At 44.0% G+C, this 9,921-nt stretch overlaps 1 protein-coding gene across 2 annotated transcripts in view; it reads right to left on the bottom strand.

Moving 5' to 3' along the window:
• Nucleotides 1-3,075: 3,075 nt before the first annotated feature.
• Nucleotides 3,076-9,921, bottom strand: part of PRCC (proline rich mitotic checkpoint control factor) — a 147,024-nt gene continuing 140,178 nt past the window's right edge. For both annotated transcript variants that reach the window (XM_085637337.1, XM_085637338.1), the window contains exon 7: nt 3,076-3,920. In XM_085637337.1, coding sequence (XP_085493463.1) covers nt 3,834-3,920 — 87 coding nt within the window. In that variant the 3' untranslated portion in view covers nt 3,076-3,833. The remainder of the gene's footprint in view (nt 3,921-9,921) is intronic.

The following is a 9,921-nucleotide window of genomic DNA, read 5'->3' as shown; positions in this document are numbered from 1 at the left end:
CGTCAGAAATGTAAAAAGAGGATCATAGCCGCAGCCCAGCTCTATTTAGAGAAGAAATACAGCAAGCTTACAAACGCAGCGTGTGCTGTTAAGTGATTCTAAAAGCACATGCTGTGTTTCTGCATTTCTTTTGTTTTCTAGAGTTTGGCTGCGGGCAGATTTGGGCTTTTGTTTACAGCCGCACTCTAAAAAACAAAAGACATTTAGCAAGAGGGAGCACTTGCTAAATGCAGCGGCGGCACGAACGCTCTCGGGGATGTGCGCACCACAGACACAGCAGTGCGCGCTCCGGGTCACGGAGGTGAGCGGCCGCGCGCGTTCGTGGGAACACTGGTCGTAAGTGGATGGCACGGAGGGAGGGGTAGTCTCGAAGGGGAGGGAGTAGCCCTTCGGACAATCTGCAAAACCCACCTGTCCAATGTTATGGACCACCAGTGGGGCAGGTGATCGTTAACCCTGCCACCGACTGGGTGCACATGATACGTGTGCAGACTAGGAGGGTTTAAAGGCAGCGGATGGAGGGGGGATGGTGGACTGACACGACCGCTGGCCACCCAACCCACAGGGCCAGTAGGAACAACATCCGCAGCCACGCAGAGGCTGTGGAGCTTAGGCGCCCAGCTGCCGGACCGGTAAAGACACCATTGTCCGCCCCTTCCGTGGCCACGAACGGAGCGAAAGGCGGATTGAGGAAGACAAGGGACCATAGAAATGCCCATGGACTTGTCGTAGCCCTGCTGCCCTTAAAGCTGTCTAGCACAGAATCCGCTTTGTCTCCAAAGACATGGGAGCCATCAAAGTGCATTCAGTGAGTGAGGACTGGCAATCCCCAGAAAAGCCAGTAGTCCTCAACCAGGTGGGGTGTCACAGGGTCAGTCGACGAAAGCGCTCTGCCTAATGAGTCGGTGGTGTCAAGTCCACAACGGATGGTGAGCTTCGCTGCATTTCTCCCATTGATAACAGCCAGCCTGAGCCTCCTCCGGGACTATTGGAAGCAACTGTGCAACAGTATCTCACAGTGCATACGAATAGTGGCCCAAAAGGCACGCAGTGTTCACAGACCGCAGTGCCAGGCTGGTGGAAGAAAACATCTTCTTTCCAAGATTGTCCAGCCTTTTGGATTCCCTATCCAGGAGTGCAGTAGAGAATGCGCCTGGATTTGAGTGGGATGTGGAGGCTTTGACCACCAAGCTCTCTGAGGTAGGGTGTTGGTGAGGAAATTTAGGTCCCCGTGGCAGTATGCAATTGTCCTGTTCACAGGAACCCGTGTTGGGCTTGGATCAAGTCCCAAGCAGAACATCAGTAAATGCCTCACTGAAAGGAGAAGCGGTTCTGAAGAGGACACTCCCTGCTGAAGCACTTCAGTCAAGACATTAGTCTTGACTGCCACTGAGGGCATGCTAAGGTCCAGGACTTCTGCCAACTTCCGCACCACCATTGCAAAAGAAGCTTCCTTCTCTGTAGCAATGGAGAGGGAGAAAGCATGGTAGTATCTGGAGAAGTAGCCACTCCACTGGCTTCACCCATATCCTCAGCCAAGTGCAGTTGTTCCTCATATGGCTGTATTCTTCAGGGTCCAGCAACCCCTCCCAATACTCCACGAGTCCTAGCCCATAAGAATAAGGTTCAGGTTCTGGTCAAACAACGCCCCTTTGGCTGCGTGTCGGAGATGAGAATTGTGATGGCACTGACAGAGGGCGCCTCGGAAGGTCGAGGTGGCACAACCGGCACCAATCCAGATCCATCCATGGATCGCTTGGGTCTAACTAGTCCCGGAGCCGGGCTTGAGGATGCAGTAAGAGCCCCTCCCAAACATGCAGGGCTCAAGTGCGCACCGGTGGGAATGTGCCACCCAAAGATGAGGTGCATAGCTTCTTAAAAACTTCAAGCAATTGGATAGTGGTTGTTCAGGTTTCAAGAGGTGATGCTCCCTCGTCTCATTGGCCGAAGAAGTCAAAGCACGCTTTGACTTTTTTCTTTGAGGGACTTTGACTTACCCGAATTACTCGACGATTTAGACTGCGTTGACGACCTTGGACTCTGCGACCGCTCCCTGGACCTTCCTATTGTTGCAGCGTCGATCTGCCATCACCTTGAGGGATCGCTCCCTCAAGGCCTTCGGATGCATGGAGCGGCAGTCCGAGCAGGCCTTTGGGTCGGGGCCCCGCTCAAGGCACCAAAGGCATACAAAGTGTGGGTCAGTCACAGACATCTGTCGATGACAGGCACTGCATGGCTTGAGGTCAGCCTTTCTCGATGACATCCTTGCACACCAGGAGGTAAACCTCAAAAAAGACTGACAAAACATTGGAAAAACTTGGTGACTAAGGGGTAGTTCTTCCCAGATCTATGCTGGCTGGCGCGGAAAGAAAAGAACTGACATCAGCGCACCTGGGTGGCACCTACATACACACTGCAAACGTCCTTTCCGGCACAGACGATGCCAAGTGAAGCTAAACAACACCACCTACCGGCGCACAGGAGTACTGCACACCAAAAATTTCTGTATCTAGTCTGACAACTGAGGAACATTCTAAGGTAAGGCATTTGTGGCTAGAAGTCTCTATCAGATACAGGGTTTTTGCCTTCACTCAGAAATCAGAAGATGAAACGGTCACATTACTTCAATCACCAGTTTATTTTAATGGAAAAAAAATTCCAAGCACCGAGAAAGTCCAGATGATGAAATAGGTCTTGGATGTTTATTTGTAAGTGTTAAGTTACTTGATCACAATTGGAATTCCCATGACCCGTGATTTATCAGTGGGAAAACCAAGTATGTTCCACTGCTACAATGTCAATTTCATCGAGATGACTGCCTGCTCTCTCTCCTTGCCTCATCTGCTTTCCTCCTCACCTTTCCATAGCCACTGAATTCCAAAATGGAGAAGTAGCCGTTCATCTATGGATCTGAGACTTCGCAAAGGACAAAAGTACGGGGTGTTGCTTTTTTTGTGCTGGCTTAAAATTTCGGAGAATTTCTTTCTTTGTGATGCATCGATCTGTGTTATGGTTGTTCGTTGTTACCTACTCATACCAAGAAAAAGTATATTTAAACATTTTGACACAGACTAGTAATTTCATCTTTTTATTGCGACTTTTTTCGAAATGGACAATAACCTTGTAGAAAAACAAACTGCTTTCCTTTGATGATCAGGACTAAAGCCACAAAGTATGGAAGCAGTCATTAGGAGTGGATTCGAGCTTAAAAACTCAATCCAAATAGCTGGATTACTCCTGTCCAAAACAAGAAGTCGTTTTTTTAATTTTAATAAAAAAAGAAATGTTTTGATGGTAGGATAAAGGGATGGCAAAATTAATGAATGAAAAAATAGCACCTGCTAAGACAATGTTAAAGGAAAGTTGGGATGCAACACTCTTTTGTTTCATCAACGCAGTTAAAGACTAAACCTAAAAAATGGCCATCTAAAACAAAGCATAATAGATTAGTGGTAGTCTACTGTAAGGGTGGAGGGAGCTGTGGTGTCCAGCAATCACTGTACTCATCTTTGATGCTTTTAGACAGGTTCCGTATCAAACTGATCCTGGAATTCGAATATATAAATCCAAGTTTCAATTTTATATACAAAAAGGTTTTCACAGTGCCAAATAATTATCAGTATCAATGTCTTGCAACATGGTTTGACCAGAAGATGAAAGAATCCGTTTCTATTAAGCAGTTTTCGGAGAAAAAGATGATCCCAGCACACATCACACATTAAGGAAACGTTTGAATTCAGGCATCTGGCAACTCGCAGCTGGAACAGTCAAGTCCATGGGGCATGCCTGGGTTGGGTCATCTACACCAATTCCAACCTCAAGAAAGGTAGAGGCTAAAATCCATACTTGGCTTGAGTCTGGCGCCTGCTAAGTTTGTTGTCCGACCAGGCATTTTTCAGTTCCAATTCTCGCTCCTTAGCCTAAAACAAGTCAAAAGAAAGGCCAAAATGTACATGTTTTTTAAAGGTCTGCAATCAATTGAAAATAGGTAATTAAAACACATACACCAACGAGTACTTGTTTTCAGTCAAAGTTAACAAGTTTCTAGTATAATGGGGAAGGAGCTCAAAAGTCATCAGGTTATAGAAGTAAATGCCTAGATTTCTTATGTATGGGTTATATACCTAATGTTTCAAAATACATAAATAACGTATAATGTGACAAAGGAAAGCAGCACCTACTTAAACAATACATTCATATTCTGTCAAAGACAAGCTAGCAACGGTGCAGAAAATACAGGGCAAGCAAGACAAATACATTAAAAAAAGATCGTTTTACAAACACTGACCTATTTGATGGTCTACTAAAGTGATTTGGTTGTAATCCTTCTGGCACACAATGTTTAGGCTGGCCTTCGACAACCTTGGGAAATTATTTAGTTTGTTTTCATTATAACTTCAGAAAACATGGACAAATCCACGTCCAAATGTAGTGGCCTGCATCGAAGGTATCAAAATGAAATTTTGGTCAGGAGTCGGTAAATCAGCAAGGCCTTGAAAGAGTGAGACCAAATTCTAGCAGCACCAGGTAACTGATAACTAGTAGTATGGCCAAAAAATAAAAAGCACTTGTAAAGCCAAGCAAAGAAGTAAGGCATCAAACTACCATTCCTTCCTCATAGACGACTATGCACTTGACTGCAAGGGAAAACAAATAAGTTTGTATCTTTTTGAACTTAGGGATTTAGGGCCTCATGCACATAATTTTGCGATTGCAAACACAGCAATGCACACAATCTCAGGGCTTGCAACCACGAAAATACTTTTTTTCAAAAAGCGAAACAATTTTTGTTAGAAAGAAAAACCTTTTTGATGTGCAAAAGGGGTTTGATGACTCATTACGAAATGGAGAGGGCATGAAATGTATCAATGCTTTGTGACTGTAAATGTGTTTGAAATCTCCTGATCCGTTACTGCATCTAAATTGAGGTGGGAAATGATCTACAATGGGAAAGCCCCCCACTTTCAGAATCATGCCATGTGACCTGAAAGAAAGCAGACAGCCCAGAGGAGCATGCTTCCACAGATGTTTTCCTTCCGTGCCACGAATTTGTTTTGAAGCAGCACTTGTTCCTTTAAGGAACATGGACAATTTTTTAATTTTTTTAAACATGCCCTGGCAAAGCCAATAGGTCTCGGCAATGGCTGAGCTATCGGAATTGTCAATGTGAATGTCTTTCAGATCGTTTCCTGTACTAGCCTGTAGGGTTTGCAAGTGAAGCTTTGATGGCGCAGGCAGCTGACAAAAGTGCGGATCGCTATTACTGAATATAGCGGCCATCTCGACTGGCAGGATACTCCATTCATCACAAGAACGAAGTAGTTACAACCAAAGATCCTAACCAGCATAAATTCAATCTTAAGGGAAAAAAAAGTTCGATAATCATCATATATCATAGCGGAGAGATATAACACTCCAATGAACAGCGTCTAGCAGTGGGGACGAGTGGGAGGAGGAAAGAAGCACCTGTTCCATACCGCATCCACTGCAGGGGGGCCTATTAAAGTGACCCACATCAGGGAAATGGGGAGACCGGATGCTGTCACGCAAAACCTCGAGTTAGAAATTGTTGTTTAACTGAAAACAATGCAAATTTTTCACTCAAAAGAACAGTGTTGTGGGCTATCCGCCAGGCCATGTAGGGACCAACTTTTCAACCTGGCAGGGAGAGAACCACACCAGTACTTGCAGCGGCCTTTTGCAAGCACACTGCAGCGTACATGCTTCATTAGAAGAAAAAAAAAAAATAGTAGGTGCCCACAATAAACCTGTAACTCATAGCTCTGTATTTTTAAAGTGTAATAAGATCACACAACTGGTTGAGAACTGGAAGTAGGGGGGGAGGGGCGACTGAAAGAAGTCCTATACAGTCTAAGGGTCTCAACGCTAAAAGAATCAATTAATGCCTAGAGACGCAGACACAACATGATCCACTCACAAAGGTCTTGCAGCAAGTAGCAATCCTTTCCCTGAAGCAATTGTGGGTCTAATTAAAAACAACTGAGCTGGGCACCTTAATTACAGTGACGATTGAAGAATTTATACGCCAGGAGTTGGAGTTGAAAAATGACAAATGCAAGCCAGAGACCGAGCAAATAAAATACTGGCCCCTCCATGCACTGCCAACAAAAGGCGTCTCTGAAACCAAAAATAGGACATTGTGTTTCCTGCCAATAAAGACTGAATATGGCAGAGAAATCCCCGCTCCAGTTGGCAATGCTGAAACCACATGATACTTGGTGCCAGAACTTCACCTGTTATAACTTATGCAGATGCTCCCTCCTACACGCACATTCATTCCCACTGGTTTTAAGCCACAACATTTTGTAAAGGCATCCCTGCATTTGTACATCGCACGCCCTCGGTGTGACACTCGTTTAACATCTAAAATGTGCCACTATCCCATGGATCTAGGTTAAATCTAAACAGCAAATGGGAAGCTTCTTAAGTGCATTGCAGACTGCAAAATATGATGTACACAAAGGCACCACACACGGTAAACAGTCTCCCACAAAAGATGCATAGCAATCTATTTTGCTACATGCCGCCCTTACAGGATAAACGATGGAAGACCATAATAAAAGAAGAGATACACTGAGAACTAGAAGTTATAACAGCGTGACCTTTTGGTTTCGTAAAACACGTCAAAAAACTAAAAAAAGAGCACTTATGCGCCGCAAAATGCGGCACATTGCTGTTCCCACCACAATGATTTCTAAACTGAATGAATAGCCATCAACAGACTGGAGAGGAGATGGCATAACGCCCACTGTTGTCGACTTTGGAGCTGAACCAGGTTCGAGTCTCTGCGTCGGCTCAACATCATGGGATTCTGGGCAAATCACTTTATCTCCCGGGGCTACCAAGCAATTAATGTATCCTTGTTTAATGTAACTGGTGATCATGTAAAACGCTTCAATCCCTTTGCATCGAGTTAGCACTATAAACAAACTGCAAAAAAAATAAAAAATGGATTTGCTTTTCCAGTGAACCTTAACTTTGATTCTGCCACAGCCTAATTTGGGGTCTAGAGGGTTAATGCCTGTGCATGGCCACCGAAAGCAGTCATGTGATAGAAGTAAAAACAGACTACCAATAGGTTCCATAGACAAACTAGTCAGAAGTCACTTCTGGATGCTCCAGCATTGCGTAGGGTAATCATAACACAGCATAGCGGATCGAACACGGCAATTAACAGCATCTAGCACTGGAGGCGAGTGGGAGGAGCAAAGAAGCACCATGAATGGAGGGCTAGAGGGAGCAGAGCAAGTGAAAACATGAGTACTACTGTGGAGTGCTTAAAGAAAAGACAATAGCTCCAAAAACCAGGAGCAGTGGAAGGAGACAAGGACTTGGTTCATGCTCTATGGGAGGGCCAAACACAAAAAGGGCATGACAAATGGTATAAAGCACATGAGAGCGATTCTGAAGCATCGAGACAGCGCATGGGCTGTCTAGCGGCGACCTAAAAAATGTTCACTCTTGAGGAATCAATGTAGGGACTGACGTCTCGTGTCTTCAACAGCCTTCCATAACTATGTCCAGTCATTCGCTTTGTCAGGTGGAGCTGAAGATGCAGATTCAGATGAATTAAACCTTTTACATGCAGGTGTCTATAAGCGAGTCTGGAGGTCTGTGTTAACTGGCAGTAGAGAATATATTTTCATGCTTCCTTTCTGTGGCTTAACCCAAGGGAGTATAGGAAATGTATCATGTGGACAGCAACATGCCCACTACAGTTCAATCCAGAAGCCTTGTCAGAGTTTTTGTTATTTTGTTTCAAAAAAGGTTGCATACTTCCTAAGTGCTGTGCTATTACTTCCATGCAGATCTATTAATGAGCATATTATGTCATCTTCAACTCGAAATAGACTATGGACGAAATCCAGTGAATGAGGAATATACAATCACAGTCTAAAGCTGTAATTCCATCTAATGTATGGTTACGTCTAGGAGACCTGGCATGGTCGCTGAGGAGAGTTATAGTGCTTTGAGTTAAGACATGTCTAGGCCTCTCTTGCAGCTACGGTGCCTCAACAAGGGGAAGGTGCCATCAACCTTAAAAGCACTGTGGTGGCATGTGACTCTGGTACCATTCGAAAACTTCCCAAAAAAGATTCTATAAATCTTCATGTTAGGGGCTTATTGCAAGCCCATGCGGTGCAGGAGGGCAGCCATACCTTCAGGGGGCCATTATTCAATACAAGGCCAATGAATATCTGAGAGATGTACGAGACTGAGGGGCCCCTTGTCAACTTTGCAGGTGGGTCATCATTTTGTGTTTTCTCACTGCCTTGTGTAGAAGACATGGGGTCAAAAGCAGTGTTCCACACATGGGAGGTTGCCACTTCCCAGATCTTCTGATCTAACCTAGACATGTCCTGGCTAAGAAGTGAACACAAATATTGCACGCTGCGTTTTAGAACAACAAATCCCTCAGTATCGGTGGCGCTCTCAATGAGGTGCCTTGAAATCGAGCAGGTCCACAATTGGTTGCCTGTATGATCAACTTGTCTTTGCTACTATCCATTAGCAGGACAGGGATTGTGCTGCTTCTTTTTGTTACATCTTTATGTGTCACAGTGGTAAGGGGGTCCCCACATTTTTAAGGTATACTTGCTTCATCCCTTTGGACTTTCACTTAGGTCGTACGCCTGCAATGTGGGTTCAAGACCTTGTCTCAGAAGGCTCGGCATAGCGTTCAGGCTTGCTCCTTTTTGCCCTGTCCTTCAGTCTTAGTATGGCATCTCTTAACAAACTCAGCAACCAGTGATAGTATGCAGCTCAGATGAAGCACAAACTAGGTTATTCTTTTGTGGAATTTCTATCACCAGATGAAAGGCACATGTCAAAGACTCAATACAGTGATATAACAGGGGCTAAGTGACGCTACGATATAGCTGAAAAACAGAACCCTACCTTCATGAAAAAGAGGTGGCACTCCAATAGTGACTTCATTCACAAAATCCCTCTAAACAGTCTTGTGATAAAAATTAGCCTTTAAGGCAGATATGATTTTTACATATTACTACTCTTACTAAATGAGTGTCAATGTGCTTTACTTGTGAGACACAAAACATGAGATAGAGTTCTGAAATACATTCAGGCATAGGAAAAAAATGGTTCAGGCTCCGTTTATAAAAGAGAAGTTAAAAGCGGGGAGAGAAGCATAAAGAAGTTAGAAAATCTACTGTAAAGACGCCGATTTGTCCTTCATCTGTTCGTGGGGAAGGTGGAAAGCAATACAATACTACAGTCAGAGATGAAAAACAGATATATATGTAGGCAAAAAGCACTTACATCTTCAAATCAGCGACCTGAAATTTAAGGTTTAGTGATGGAACTCGCAAGGCTATTTTTTTAAATTGATTTTCCTTAATAAACTTGCAATTATCAACATTCCAAGCTGTCATAGAACTGTCTCGACTTCATTATGAGAAAAGCTACAGATGGAGTTACTTTGCACTTACAGTATGTTGGTAATGGGGAGAAAAAAGAACAAAAAAGGGAATTGCAATGTCTTTTTGTGACACATAAATCCATTTGGCCTTTGGAAGGCGAGGAGAGCTGCTCAGGTTGATTTGCTTATGTGCTCCATGAGTGTTTTCATTTACAGATTTGATTTGATCCAAACACCAGGTAATCTGTCAATTTTTAGACTCTCAAGACAATCTGTAGTGAATTTAGTTGGTCTCTTGCAATGGGGAGCAATGCAGTCTTTTCTGGATTTAACAGCTAGAGACTATTTCTGAAAGTTTATTAGGCAAGTTTTGCAAGTGATAATACCTGTGACTGAAGAAGTTTTCATCAATTTTTTCTATCAGCAAACTGGTGGATGCACACAACAGATTTCTCCATAAATACTCAACATCTCCTTGTGTAAATGAAACAACATGGAGGTCAAACTAGAGCCCTGCAGAA

This window comes from Triturus cristatus, chromosome 12, assembly GCF_964204655.1.
Source record: "Triturus cristatus chromosome 12, aTriCri1.1, whole genome shotgun sequence".
NCBI lineage: Eukaryota > Metazoa > Chordata > Amphibia > Caudata > Salamandridae > Triturus > Triturus cristatus.
Note: the sequence above shows the minus strand (reverse complement) of the source record. Positions and strands in the feature narration are given on the sequence as shown.